The 15,219-nt window shown below is 45.4% G+C and overlaps 1 protein-coding gene across 1 annotated transcript; it reads left to right on the top strand.

The window, feature by feature from the left end:
• Positions 1-1,382: 1,382 nt before the first annotated feature.
• Positions 1,383-9,189, top strand: LOC101595195 (cystatin-8). The gene is made up of 4 exons (XM_004668719.3): positions 1,383-1,407; positions 2,059-2,246; positions 6,836-6,949; positions 9,106-9,189. Exons 1-4 carry the CDS (start codon positions 1,383-1,385, stop codon positions 9,187-9,189), a joined length of 411 nt encoding a protein of 136 aa, XP_004668776.3.
• The last annotated feature ends 6,030 nt before the right edge of the window (positions 9,190-15,219 follow it).

Here is a 15,219-nt window from a genome sequence, read left to right on the forward strand (position 1 = left end):
GGAGGCTAAGAAACCAAGTGTTCTCCTCATAGGAAGTTGAATTCAATGTTTTGTAATGTGCCAGGTACATTTATGTGTATCTGGGTCCACCGCATTTGCCTCTCCTCATGGTCAAAAGACCATTAATACTCACAGCCTGGACTGAATACCCACTTCCCTATCCCTGTAGGAATTCACTGGACATGGATTTGGGATCTTCACATTAAAGCAGAGTCTGTGAGCAGGCAGGGGTGCAACCTCTCTCTCAGGCCCAGCTCTGGTAGCATAGGGGAGGGAGCAGGTGTTATCCCAAACATATGGAACCCAGTAGCTAGGTACTCAATAGGCTGAGGTCATGGCATAAGTAAGCACCAAGATTTCCCAAGAGGAAACACTCTACTGGCAGAGTGGGAGGTGTTTGCATGCTGTCTGTGGCACTCAGAGATGCTTGTGCCCAAAGATGAAAGGACAACAGATGAGAGGTGCCGCCATAAAGCTGAGTCACAGTCCTTGATTGCATCACAAAGCGTGGCCTCCCTGTAGGGCCTGGGATCTGAGGTCAGGGCCCACAGAGCTGCCTGGCCAGGGCCCAGAAGTGCTGGAGACTCAGAAGAACTACTGACTGGGGTGGCCAAAGAGGTAGGCAGGACCAAGCAGGCTTAAGTGGCTTACAGGGGTAGGGCCAGGGCCCCTTGGGGCACAACCACTTTCACACTCATAGCTTACAGGATTGAGAAGCAGTAGCTAGAATGGTGGTGGCAGGCGTGGTCCACGGGAGGACATGTCAGGGAAACGTGGAAACATGGACTGCACTCAGAATGGAGGCAGAAGGCCAAGGCTGGTGGTAGAGCCTTAGTAATGGGGGTGCAATTGCTGGGCTTCCTTGGACAAGGAGAAGGGTGACTCTACATGGTGACCTTAAGGGCCCTAGCTTGAATTCAACTGGCTTAATACTGTGAAGACAAGCCTGTGTGAGAATCATGATGTATGAAATTTACCAGAATCAAAATGGAGTTGTTGTGAAGCTTTAGCCAAGATAAATCAATGGAACATAAAGTTGGAGGCTATGAAGGGAGAAGGATGCCTTATGCATATGTGTCTAATAACAATCTATTGATTCTCTGCTATAGCCTCAACCTTGCATAAAAGCCACTTCAGCCTCAAATAGAAAGTCCTCCTGCAAGTACAGCTGCCCACCACTGTCTATTTAACCTTGAACTGATGCCATCCTTACTACAGGTCCCTGTAGCCAAGGCTTTGTTTCAAAACATCTTATGTAACCTTCTTCATTTGGCCTTTAAACATTTACCTTTGTCTCAGCCTCTTTGAATACACACACTGTTTACTGTGGTGTGGGTCTCCAGATCCTCGGGGCTGCAGTTCCCAAAGGAGTCCAGGCAACCATGGAGAGCACGATCTTGAGCAACCGTGAGCGTGACTGGGACATTACACCTGGAAGACTTCAGAAAGTAGTTCTTGTTGATTCAATAGGGAAATGCTTATAAGCAGTTGAGAGTGGGAAGAAGGGCCTAAGGGGACTGGTGGGTTCAAAGGTTGCTTGCTGATGCCTAGGGACATTCATTCCAGCATGTAGAGAGAGAGTCAGGCGAGCTACATAGTGGCCGGAAGAGGGTCACAGGGGGACGGACTGTGTGAAGGTTGCTGGATGACACCATATAAGGAGATTCCTAGGCAACTTGCCAAAGGTCACAGGGCTATGGGTGAAGCCAAAGTTCAGGTGTGCTGAGTTTGGAGAAGGAGTGGCCTCCTGTAGCCCAGGGGGCCTCAGCCATGCCTGGTGGCTCAGGCCCATCTCCTGAAGGCTCCAGCCTGTGCCTGGCAGTGCCCAACACTATGGCATATACATTCCCTTTGCTGGGATCTGCTCATCCTGAATACATGTATGCAGTCTTTAGAGCATCTTTCTCTCATTTCAGGTGACAGACTTTACAGCGGCAGCAGTGGCCACCTTCTTGAAGCTCCAGCCCTGAGAAAGGACACAAAGGAGACCTTTTGTGCCTCCTGACTGAAAGACCATGACCAGACCTTGGTGTCATCTCCTCCTTCTCACCATTCCAGTGACCCTAGTGGTGACCACACAGCTGGCCGCAAATGGAGTGAAAAAAGTGTTGAGTTCCTTCGAACCCATCAATACCTCAGATGCCAGCGTGAAGCAGTGTGCGTGGTTTGCCGTGCGAGAGTACAACAAGAGAAGCGACGACAAGAATGTCTTTCTGGTGGCCAGCATACTTCAGGCCAAGTTGCAGGTAAAGGAGTTCTCACCAGGTAGAGTGAGCACTTGAGAAGAGTTTTGAGAGATACATGAATGTTTCAGTAGGCACACACACAGTGACCAGAGCAGCATCGATGCATGGCGCTTTACATACATGCTAGGGTTCTCTCTATAAGTCGTTTGCATAGTTTAACTCATTCAGCAACAAGCTACAAACCAAATGCCTATGCGCTCGCTAAGATTAGGAGAAAAACCCAATGTCCTGAATATTTTACAATAATGTCGCCACAGCAACATTTGAACCAATGCATGTAACATGGAATGCGAGGTTGAACAGAGGCACACGGAACTACTCGGCATAAGTTAATAAAGTGCACTGTCTTGTGTGCTTTGATGTTCAGTGGAATTGGAGACACTTTCATGTTGTCACCAGTTTTTCAACTCTCGGGAGCATTGTGACATCAACTTAGATGGACGTGGTGCTCACTGCTTTGCTCTGTAGAAGGCCTTCAGTGGTGGAATGCAGCTACTGACAAACAGCAGCTTCAATTGCTTGGTGGTGTGGCTTGTGTAGGACAGAATTATATGGGGATTCCATAGGTCATGGGTTGTTTTAAAATTTTATTTTATTTATTTCAGAGAGAGATAGAGAGAGAGAGAGAGAGAGAGAGAGAGAATGGGTGCGCTAGGGCCTTCAGCCACTGTAAACGAATTCCAGATGCATGCACCACCTTGTGCATCTGGTTTACGTGGGTCCTGGGCCCTTTGGCTTCGCAGGTAAATGTCTTAACTGCTAAGCCATCTCTCCAGCTTGGTCATTTTTTGTTGTTTGTTTTCTTTTGTTTTTTTTGAGGTATGGTCTTGCTTTAGCTCATGCTGACCTGGAATTCACTATGTAGTCTCAGGGTGGCCTCAAAGTCATGGCCATCCTCCTACCTCTGCCTCCTGAGTGCTAGGATTAAAGGCATGTGCCACCATGCCTGGCCTGTTTATTTTTTAAGTCAATTTTTTTTATTTATTTATTTATAAGAGCGGGTACAGATAGAAAATGGGCACACCAGGGCCGTCAGTCACTGCAAATGAAATCCAGATGCATGTGCTACCTTGTGCATCTGGCTTACACAGGTCCTGGGGAATCAAACCTGGGTCCTTAGGCTTTGTAGGCAAGCTTCTTAACTGCTAAGCCATCTCTCCAGCCCAGGTCATTATTATCAGAACTCATGTCCCTTAGGCCCATCATTAGCATTGCATTTCCAGGATGTGATGATGCTATAGCATTCTGGAGTAGACGTGCTTCACAATATCTGAATGCAAACTCATTTTCTCTGCGTCCTTCACAGTTCACTTTCTTTGGTACTTAAGTAACACATGCACTTATTTTCTCATAAGCCATTAATTTATTGTCATTATTTTGATTCTTATAAAAAGTCAAACACTGTATCACTGCACCCTGCTCCCCTTTCCCTGAGAGCCCTCCTCAGAGGTATTGTTGGGTATTCACTACGGGGTCATAAATATCTCAGTTATTCTCTGTGGGGTGGGGGGGGGAACTGTGCCTCAGGGATATTCCTAACCACTCTGGCTCTTACAATCTTTCCACCCCTCTTCCACAATGTTCCCTGAGCTATGGCTGACCTGTTATCATAAGCCACATTTGTCTTAGCTGTTGTAGATAAGGTGGTGAGATAGATAAAATTCTTCATACACCTTAGGGAGCCATTGGACTAATAGAAAAGAAAACTCCTAACCAGGAATTGAAACTGCGGGATCCACTCTAGCAGCATGGTACTTGGAGGTACAGGAATGTCAGGGGAAGGATTCCTTAGACAACATTTCTCACCTGGAGATCACTATTGCATAGGCCACACTTCACTAATAAAATGAAAGGCTTTGAGTGCGATCCAGGCCTGAGTAGGTGCTCCACTCCTGCAAGTGATACCAATACACAGTCTTAGCTGTAAACTGCCACTTGCAGGGGCGATGTTGAAGATAAGACCTGAAGGCAGAGCAGAAGTAAATAAATGCAAGAGGCTGCCGGGAGGTGCTTATTTTTCTAGCAGCAGCAGCAACGGATCCTAAAGGTATAGGTCAACGTCGGTGGTAAATTTGGGAGGTCATCTCAAGAAACCTTGGGAGGGTACAAGAGAAGAGAATCAGGGCCAGGGCAGGTGTTTGATGCAAGGGTGAGTTGATGGGGTTATGACTGGCCTTGGTAGTCCTGGACTTAGGGAGACATACAGAACCTACCTAGAGTTGTGCCACACCATGGGCGAGAAGTTGGGTTATTTATGTACTGACTTCCATCTGTCCCTGGCTGAGAGCTGCTTCCAAAGCCCTTGGCTCTTGCTGGAGGAACTGGAACTGGCAGATTGTCTGGAAGCAATATGAGGCACAGGTAATGCACACAGCATCTGCTGCAGGAGGGGAACAAGGAGGACCAGGGCTGTCGGGGTGGAAAAAGCAGTTGGACCCTCTGGAATGCTTATGAGACTGCTCGTGTGGCCCCACACCATGCTGGGACCTGCAGGGAGAGCCAGAACTTTTAGTTTCTCTTAGGGATGCTGAAAAGCCACAAAAATGTCAGGTTGAGGAATGCTTAGGATTCATGTCGTCAAATTTGAGTATTAAGCTTTTCTTTTCCTTTTTCTGTTATTTTTATGTATTCATTTATTTATTTATTTATTTTTGGTTTTTCAAGGTAGGGTCTCACTCTGGTTCAGGCTGACCTAGAATTAACTATGTAGTCTCAGGGTGGCCTCAAACTCACGGCGATCCTCCTACCTCTGCCTCCTGAGTGCTAGGATTAAAGGCGTGCACCACCATGCCCAGTTTAGTTGTTTATTTTTTTATGTGGAGGTGATTGAACTCAACATGGAGACTGAACAAAGCATGCACTTTCCAATCTTGCTGGGCCCCAATCTCCATATCTGAGTTTAAAACATAACACTCAGGTCAACTTATTATTTATTTATTTATGATGGCTGGAGAGAGGGAGAGAGAGAGAATGGGTCCCACTGTTACTCTAAATGAACTTCCAGGTACATGCACCATTGCGCATCTTGCTATAGGTAGGTACTGGAGAATCGAACCCAGGCTGTCAGTCTTTAGAAGCAAGCACCCTTAGGCACGGAGCCATTTCTCCAGCCCAGATTATTTTCAACAAGTGGTTCTCAGGATGCAGTTAGGATGTTCACATGACAGGATGCCCAGCCTCCCTGCTTAGGTTTTTTTTTTTTTTAAATTTATTGACAACTTCCATACTTATAGACAATAAACCACGATAATTCACTCCCCTCTCCCACTTTCCCACTTCCCCTTCACAAATCCACTCTCCACTATATCCCCTCTCCCTGCTAGCCTTTTATTTTGATGTCATCATCTTTTCCTTCTACTATGAGTGTCTTGTGAAGGTAGTACTAGGCACTGTGATATCATGGATATCAAGGCCAATTTCTCTCTGGACAATTACCTTGCAAGCAGTCCTACCCTTCCTTTGGCTCCTACTTAGGTTTTTGTTTCCCTCTAGCTAGCATGCAGAGAGTCCTAGCCTTTCATGGCTGGCTTAGCAGACATAGAGAATGGGAGAGCCTGATGGGGATGTGAGCTGTAGTTCTGGGCTGCTTCCATTTACACCCTGGGTCAGCCACTTGCTGGAAACACCGATCTAATCTGTACCTCAATTTCCTGACCTGAAAATAGAAAGGAAATGACAACCTGATGCCAGAGGACTGAGGATGAACCAAGCCATTTGTACTGTGTAGAAAGCCCTGAGACCAGTGCCTGGCAGGCAGCCTTAAAGTTCTCAAAGAAAGATGCAGCCCCCTTGATATTGTCCTTGAAATCCAAGTGCAAGGAGATGTGACCAGACACCAGGAGAAGCCTGTACGTATCCAATCATTCAGTGGATACTGATTTTTCACTGTAAACCTACTATCCTGTACTGAGCGAGAGGAAGGGTTTGGGTGGAGAAGCACAAAATATGGGAGATTCACAGAGCTCTGAGGGGCGTGTGGGAGAAGGACAGGGCGCGTGTGGGGGAGGCCAGGGTGATTGTGGAGCTGTTCTCATAGGCTTCAAGGGAGCTGATGGTTCTGGGGACCACCTCCTCTCCCTTGACCTTCGTGGAACATGAAGCATACTCTAATTATCAAGAAGTATCTTCAAGCCTCACCTGCAGGAAGCCCATACTGGGGAAAATTCCCCCCTCTTCAGTATTTTGCTCAAGGTGGCAGTTGAAACTGGTCTCGACGGTATAGGAGTCCAGCACTGGGCATCATTATTCCCCCTCAATATGTCTGTGGGGAGAAAAAAGCAGAGGGAAGATAGTGAAAGAGATTTGTGAATTTTCCAAAGCACTGAGGAAGTAAAACCTTCTTTCTTTATTGATTTGAGAGAAAGCGGTAGCAGAAGGGAGAAAGGGGTGGGGAGAGAATGGGTGCACCAGGGCCTCCAGCAGTGCAAACCAACTCCAGACTCATGTACCACCTTGTGCAACTGGCTTACGTGGTCCTGGGGAATCGAACCTGGGTCCTTTGGCTTTGAAGGCAAGTACCTTAACAGCTAGCCCATCTCTCCAGTCCATAAAACCTTCTTGGCTAAAATTGCCTTGTTGTTTGCTGGCAGATCACAAGTCACTTGGAATACCTTATTCACGTCCAACTCGTCCGCAGCAACTGCCCAAAGTCTTTAAGCAATAATGAAAACTGTGTCCTTCTAAAACCCTTCAACCTGGAAAAGGTAGGTGATGAACCAATCATGTATGACTCCAAGTCCCATTTTGGGTTATCAAGGTTCCAGCTGGTTGGAAAAGCTCAGGGTGTCAAGACTGTCTTTAGGAGGCCTGGAGCACTCCTCATATGCAGCCTCACACTGGCTCTCACACTTTCTCTACTTCCTCTTTTTCATTGTTTCCTGATCAATGAGGGGGTGATAGAGAGGTCTCATTGAGCACTGAGCACCCCACAGTCATCCCACAGTCATTTATTTTCATCTCTGATGAGCTTTGAGTCTCTTCAGTTGTGATCACCATCCAATTCTCCAATTTTTTTTTTTTTTTGGTTTCTTGAGGTAGGGTCTCACTCTAGCCCAGGCTGACCTGGAATTCACTATGAAGTCTCAGAGTGGCCTCAAACTCACAGCAATCCTCCTACCTCTGCCTCCCAAGTGCTGGGATTAAAGGCGTGCACCACCACGCCCAGCCAATTCTCCAATTTTTTTTTAAATTTTTTTTAAATTTATTTATTTATTTATTTGAGAGCTACAGACACAGAGAGAAAGACAGATAGAGGGAGAGAGAGAGAATGGGCGCGCCAGGGCTTCCAGCCTCTGCAAACGAACTCCAGACGCGTGCGCCCCCTTGTGCATCTGGTTAACGTGGGACCTGGGGAACCGAGCCTCGAACCAGGGTCCTTAGGCTTCACAGGCAAGCGCTTAGCCGCTAAGCCACCTCTCCAGCCCGCAATTCTCCAATTTTTGTTTAGAATTTTTGCTATCTATGCACTAGGTTAGTGTGAATTAAATTTTCTCAGTTGTATTTGGTTTCAAGACTTTACTGGCCTGGCACAGTGAGAATGAGTTCTTTCAATCTTTCCCTCTGTGTTCTGGGTTCATTTAAAGACCAAGGAAAGTTTTGTTTTCCATAGCTTCTGAAGTGTGATATAAGTTACCTTTAAACCATTTGGATTTGACATTTTTTTTTTTTTTTGCTTTTTTGAGGTGGGGTCTCGCTGTAGTCCAGGCTGACCTGGAATTCACTATGGAGTCTCAGGGTGGCCTCGAACTCATGGCAATCCTCCTACCTCTGCCTCCCGAGTGCTGGGATTAAAGGCATGCGCCACCACGCCCTGCTGGATTTGACTTTTTTTTAGTAGTTATAGACATACTTCATATGGAAACAACACATGTTGGCACCATTCTTTCCCTCATTCCTTCCTCTTTGCGAAAGGGGCCCTCCTCATTTGGGGTCACAGGTTATCCCCGTGGGGACTGTGGGTTGTGCATTGTGGGAGTTGATATTTTTTATTGTATATGTCTTCTTCTCACTTCCTAACTCTTTATTCCTCGAAATATCTTAGTGGTCCCATTCTGCCAGAGGTACTCTTTGCTTTTGCTCAATAAACCTATCTTTCTGCATGTCTATCCATCCCTGCATCCCTCCACCCATTTATTTACTTACTGCCCTCACATAGAATACTTAAGTCATATCAGTGATATTATGAAAGGGAGAAAAGTGCTCCTAGGAAAAACAAAAGATATGTTAGGTTCTAGAATCTTCTAAATTGCTTATTCTGACTGACTTATTAAAACAGAAGGGGTAGTTAATCATTAAAACAAAGCAAATTGTTTTGAGTCTCGTTGTGTTTATGTTGTAGGATGTACTACAGAGAATTAAGAGCCAAGCTTAAGTCTAATCTCCCACCAGCGTGTTCTCAGTGCTAGCATTTCCTGCCGGTCTGTGGTCACTGTGCAGCAGAGCTCCCTCTGTAGAAAGTCTACAGCCCTCAGCTCTGCAGATTCCCGGGGCAGTCCTTGGTGGGTCATGTCCTACCATACATACGTTCCTAGGTTGACGCTTAAAAAAACAGAATACTTGAGCTGGAGAGATGGCTTAGTGGTTAGCGCTCGCCTGTGAAGCCTAAGGACCCCGGTTCGAGGCTCGGTTCCCCAGGTCCCACTTTAGCCAGATGCACAAGGGGCGCACGCGTCTGGAGTTCGTTTGCAGAGGCTGGAAGCCCTGGCGCGCCCATTCTCTCTCTCTCTCCCTCTATCTAGCTTTCTCTCTGTCTCTGTCGCTCTCAAATAAATAAATAAATAAATAAAAACAAAAAAAAAACCAGAACACTTCTTTTCCTTTTGGCATGGTAACTGACTTCCATTGTTGCTGTCTCTTTCAGAAAATGAATTGCAGATTTTTGGTAGGAGCATTTCCCTGGAAAGGAGAGTTCACTCTGTTGGAGAAACAATGTGAGGATGTCTAAGTGTGTTGCCGAGCATCCATGTCTGCCTTTCTCTGCAATAAAAGAACAAGGGCAAGCACAGGACTGTCATTCCTGTTGCACACACCTTTGCTTATTGCTTTCTATTTTCTTTCAAAGTATGTGTGAATGAAGTGCCACCTAGGATGGGCCACTCACCTGTGGCCAACTTGAAGATCCGCCCCAGAGACAAGTCTATCACTGTTTGCAAAGAACAGAGTGTGATATATTTCTATTTCTCCTGGAAAATAGCAGCTCATTTTCTTTTCTTGAGGTGGGGTCTTGCTCTAACTCAGGCTGACTTGGAATTCCCCATGTAGTCTCAGGGTGGCCCCAAACTCATGGTGATTCTCCTATCTCTGTCTCCCAAGTGCTGGGGTTAAAGGTGTGTGCCACCACACCCAGCTAAGTTCCAGATTTGCGTGAAAAAGTCTAGGAGGTTGGTTGCATGATAATATGAATGCGCTTGACACTATGGAACTGTGCTCTTAAAATGGTTAAGATGGTAGATACCATAATTAAAAAATTTAAATGGCCTCTGGGGAGACGGCTCAATGGTTAAAAGCACTTGCTTACAAAGGCTACTGTCCTGGGGTTCAATTCCCCAGCACCCATGTAAAGCCAGGCACAAAAGTGGCACACGCACCTGTCTTAATTTGCAGTACAAGAGACCCTGGTGTGCCTATACACACACATACATAAATAAACAAATAATATTTTAAAATTGAATGGTATTTCTATTTTAACTTAAGTTTTGTGGTGCTAGGGATGGAACCTAGGACTTTGTGTGACATAAATAGTATTGGGTATGATTGCTGTCTTCAGGCCAAGAATATTTCACATGTACTCAACATGAGCCACGATTTACCTCTCTGGTCTGGTAGGAAGTATATTTTAATATAGCTTCCCAGAGAGAATAAGTCCATGAAACTCAAAGGTAAGGGACCTTTGTCATATACCCTGACTCCCTCTGGTCACCCATTAAGTGAGCAAGCACGGGGGCTGCCTGGCTGTGGGTCTTGGTGTGGTGAAGGGCAGCGAGTGGGCCCGCATGAGTATTCCGGGAGGGACTTTTCCCTCTATGCGGTTGGTATCGTGAGACACATCAAATGATTTATAGTCTGGAAATGATTCTAGGACACATGGTCATCAAGACCTGGAGACAGATGGCAGCCCCTGAGAATGTAGGAATGTTGATAGTGGTCGAAAGTCAAGGATGTCTGCCACTGAGGCCTTTGTGGGACTCTGAATGATGGAGTCTGGATAGAGGTGCCACGGTGGGACCAAGCTGTGAGACGAACCCATAGCTCTGTGGAGGGGACTGCTCTGTCCCAGCCTCCTGCATATTCTGACCTCCTTACTCCATGGAACCATAATGCCAAAGAAAGACACTAACTTGATACACGGAAAAAAAAAAAAAAACACCAAGGGAAGTCAGAATGTAGGTTAAAAATATTTATTTATTTATTTGAGAGAAAGAGAGAGAGAAAGGAGAGAAACAGAGAAAGAGAGAGACAGAGAGAGAAAGAGGGAGGGAGAGAGAATGGGCACACCAGGGCCTCTAGCCACTGAACATGAACTCCAGACATATGCACCACCTTGTGCATCTGGCTTTACGTGGCTACTGGGGAATCAAACCTTGATCCTTTGGCTTTGAAAGCAAGCACTTTAACCTCCAAGCCATCTCCCCAGCCCATGTATGTAGTTTCAAAGTTTGGGGTGGGGAAGATAGCTCAGTTGGCAAAGTGCTTGGTGCACAAGCATGAGGACCACATTCAACCCTCAGTACCCCGGTAAAAGAAGGACATGGTGGTGAATGTCTATAGCTCCAGTGCTGGGGAGACAGAGACAAGAAAACCCTCGGGGATTGCTAGCTAGCTAGTGTAGACAAATGGTGAGCTCCAGGTTCAGTGAGACGCCCTGTCTCAAAAAATAAGCTGGGGCTGGAGAGATGGCTTAACGGTTAAGCGCTTGCCTGTGAAGCCTAAGGACCCTGGTTCGAGGTTCGACTCCCCAGGATCCATGTTAGCCAGATGCACAAGGGGGCGCACGTGTCTGGAGTTCGTTTGCAGTGACTGGAGGCCCTGGTGTGCCCATTCTCTCTCTCTTTCTCTCTCTGTTGTTCTCAAATAAATAAAAAAGTTTAAAAAAATTAAAAAAATAAACTGGAGTGTGATCTTGCAAAATGAACAATGTTGACCTCTGGCTTCCATGCACACACACCATGAAGACACCAATTTACACATGCAAACAAATATATACACACCACCACACATAACAAAATAAGTAATGAAAGAGTCACAGGGTGGGAAAGTGTACTTTGAATCATTGTCCTCCACACAGAAACTGGTGAATTCATAACCCCGCAGTGAATGCAAGTAACCCCACTGGAATAAAGGCCGGGGAGAGGGAACACGAGGATAACTTGATGGGAATATGAATAATGTGCAATACATTTATATAATAAATTTCTCAATTGAAAAATTAATATTAAAGCTATTTTGTTGTTTCCTTTGAATACCTTTCACTCATCAACACTCTAGACTTTTTTTTTTTTTGGTTTTTCAAGGTAGGGTCTCACTCTAGCCCAGGCTGACCAGGAACTCACTCTGTAGTTTCAGTGTGGCCTTGAACTCATAGTGATCCTCCTACCTCTGCCTCCCAAGTGCTGGGACTCTTTACTGGTCTACCTTTGTATGAATTGAAAGTTTTATTTTTACCAAACTTCCCAGTAAGCACGTCTCATAATGTTCATACCCATATATTAATGCTACTCTGAGTTTTGGTTAGAGATACAAGATAGTGGTGCCCTTGGGATGACTAAGAAGGCACCATGGTGCTGAGAGGTAACAGAGGTGTACACAACACCAAAACATCTCTGTCACAGCTTCCAAGGCTCAGGGTCCATTGCAGAAGAGGTGGGGGAAAGAATGTAAGAGTCCAGCTGGGTGTGGTGGTGTACCTTTAATCCCAGTACTAGGGAAGCAGAGGCAGGAGGATCACCGTCAGTTTGAGGCCACCCTGAGATGAAACAGTGAATTCCTGGTCGGCCTGGGCTACAGTGAGACCCTACCTTGAAAAAGCAAAGCAAGCAAACAAATAAATAAAAATAAAAATAAATGTAAGGGTCAAAGGAAGAGTAGGACTTCTTATAGTCAGACACAAAATGGCCTGGATATCCATGACCTCTCAGTGCCTGACACTACCTGCATAATGTCATCATAAACAGGAGGAAAAGATGATGACATCCAAGTAAAAGAGAGACTGACTGAGAAGGGGAAGGGATATGATGGAGAATGGAGCTGTGAGGGGGAATATGAAAGGGGGAGGGAACTACCATGGTTTATTGTCTATAATTGAGAATTGTCAATAAAAAGAGAAAGACAAATCTTGTATTTTCTGACCACATAAAGACTTCTTCTCTTAGTAATAAAGTAGAAAAGTTCTCACAAAAAATTAAATAAAAAAAATTGCTTTTTTTTTATTATGGGTCATTTATATTTGTTCTATATCCTTTTGAGCACTAGTATGATGCATGTGTGTACATACACATAGATTTCCATCATCACAAATATGCTATACATATCATGTGACATTCACCTAGCATTTATATCCACTGGGGTGTTGTGCTGTACAGGTCTGTGATTCTCATGCGCCAGCAGCTGTGGGCCCCAGAAGCTTGTCATGGATGACCTCTACCAGCGGCTGCAGAACCTTTCAGCATTTGACTCATGTTGGGCATAGGGCAGCAGGAGATTGGGGCAGGCGAAGTAAGGATTGTCGTGTTTCCTCCTGACTGAGGGACCCCAGCTCACAGAAGCTGGGTTGCTTTATCATGAGCCATGGCTTCTCCTGTAGCTGCAGCAATGCCCATTGAGTTGGGGAGGCAGAATAATGACCCCAAAGATGACCGCATTTCTATTCTTGAAATCTGTGATTATTTTATGTTCTTTGGCAAGGAGAATGTAAGGTTGCAGGTGGAATTAGGAATGCCAGTGGGCTGACCTGAAAAAAAATCATCTGAATTATCTAGAAGTGCCCTGGATCCCTCAGAAGATCGGAGAAGAGGCAAGAGAGTGGAAACTGGTGATTCACTGAGACAAAGTTTCACTGTTTGCTTCAGATATGGAGGGAGGCCCCACCCCCGAGCCAAGGAAGGATGCAGGAAAACAGTGGATTCTTCCCTGGAGCTTCCAAACAAATGCAGACCTGCTGACAGTGACTCTAGCCCACCAAGACCCATTCCTACCCTGACTTTCAAAGTTATAAAATGGCACGTTTGTGATACTCATGGGCTTGGTGACACTGCCTCCCTCCTCCATGGGGACAAGGCAAGGCAAATATACCTCTTTGATTGACTAGGGGACCTTCACCCTTTCTTGTTTATCTCACATAGATGTTCTGGGGTAAGTCCCTAAGTTTCTGGCAGGATAGGAAATAGGTGCCTGATGATAGTGAGTCCAGATGACTTCCTGCATCCAGTGTCCCTGAGCCCTCTACCACAGCTTGTGCCAATTATGCTAGTTCCCTTCTCTGCTAGCCAAAAGGTCACAGAGTGGATTTGAAGTACAGTGTATACTATTCATGCCCATACTCCAACGCATTTTTCTCATTTCCCAAATTACATGGAATTCATGAATAAATGAGGAAGATTTCTGAAACATATTTTCCAAACTCAGCAGCCCCTGGAGCAAGTTTTGAGGACTTAGCTAGAAGATGAATCAACCAATTAGACTCCAGTCTTGTGCTCCATAAAGATGTTCAGGTAAGCCAGGTGTGGTGGCACGTGCCTTTAATCCCAGCACTTGGGAGGCAGAGGTAGGAGGATTGCCGTGAGTTCGAGGCCACCCTGAGACTACATAGTGAAATCCAGGTCAGCTTGGACAAGAGTGAGATCCTACCTCAAAAGAAAAAAAAAAAAAAGATGTTCAGGTATACAGTTGACACCATACAGTATGGTGGTCTCATCATAATGGAGCTGGGTGTGGTGGCACATGCCTTTAATTCCAGCACTTGGGAGGCAGAAGTAGATCACCATGAGTTTAGGCCAACCTGGGACTACATAGTGAATTCCAGGTCAGCCTGAGATAGAGTGAGACTCTACCTCAGAAAAACCAAAACAAGCAAACAAACAAAAAGATCATAATGGAATTGAAAGATTTCTAGCACCTACTGGTGTCTTAGCATCATTCTTTTCAGCACTGCTCATTATTCATGTGTTGTGATGCTGGAGTGAAAAAAAAAAACCACTGCACCATCGCTGTACATACAATTGTATTCAGTATGCAACGCTTGATGATGGTAAAGCCTGGTGCTGGCTTATGTGTTTAGTACATTTTACCATTATTCCAATGTCCTCTTTCTACTTATTAAGAGAAAATTTATGTAACAGTCACCCATGTGATATTGGCAACAGCCTCGTACATCTGATTACCTCATCTCTTAAAAAATTAATTTTAGTTATTTATTAGGGAGAGAGAGAGAGGCAGATAGAAAATGGACATGCCAGGGCCTCCAGCCACTGCAAATGAACTCCAGACACATGGACCACCTTGTGCATCTGGCTTATGTGGGTTCTGGGGAATTGGTCAGCAAGATGCGTTCAAGTGGTCTTCACCTGAGCCATCCTTGCCAACCAATATCCAGGCCTCTGTCCCCTTGCACATTACATTACCACTTAGCAGTTAGGAATATCATAAATTTTCTTATATACTTGCTCACTGGTGAGCTATCTGTCCTTCCCATCATATAAGGAGGACCTTCACCACCCATGACAGCTGAACAACGTCCCTTAATTAATTCAGCCTAGCTGCTGTTCTGAATATGCGCCATGGCATCATTTATTATTTTAACCAACAGTGTGATGGCTATTTGTACATACCTCCTTGTAAAAAACCCAGCTTCCTGCTTAGGGTAAATTCCAGAAAAAATACAATCAGCATGCACACAAGTGTCACAAGCTGTGGTTCCCCAGCCCTATAAAAGTCTGTTCATGGTTGGGGAGGGGTGTGAGAGAAACAAGCACACTGAGAA

Source organism: Jaculus jaculus, chromosome 8, assembly GCF_020740685.1.
Source record: "Jaculus jaculus isolate mJacJac1 chromosome 8, mJacJac1.mat.Y.cur, whole genome shotgun sequence".
Taxonomy (NCBI): domain Eukaryota; kingdom Metazoa; phylum Chordata; class Mammalia; order Rodentia; family Dipodidae; genus Jaculus; species Jaculus jaculus.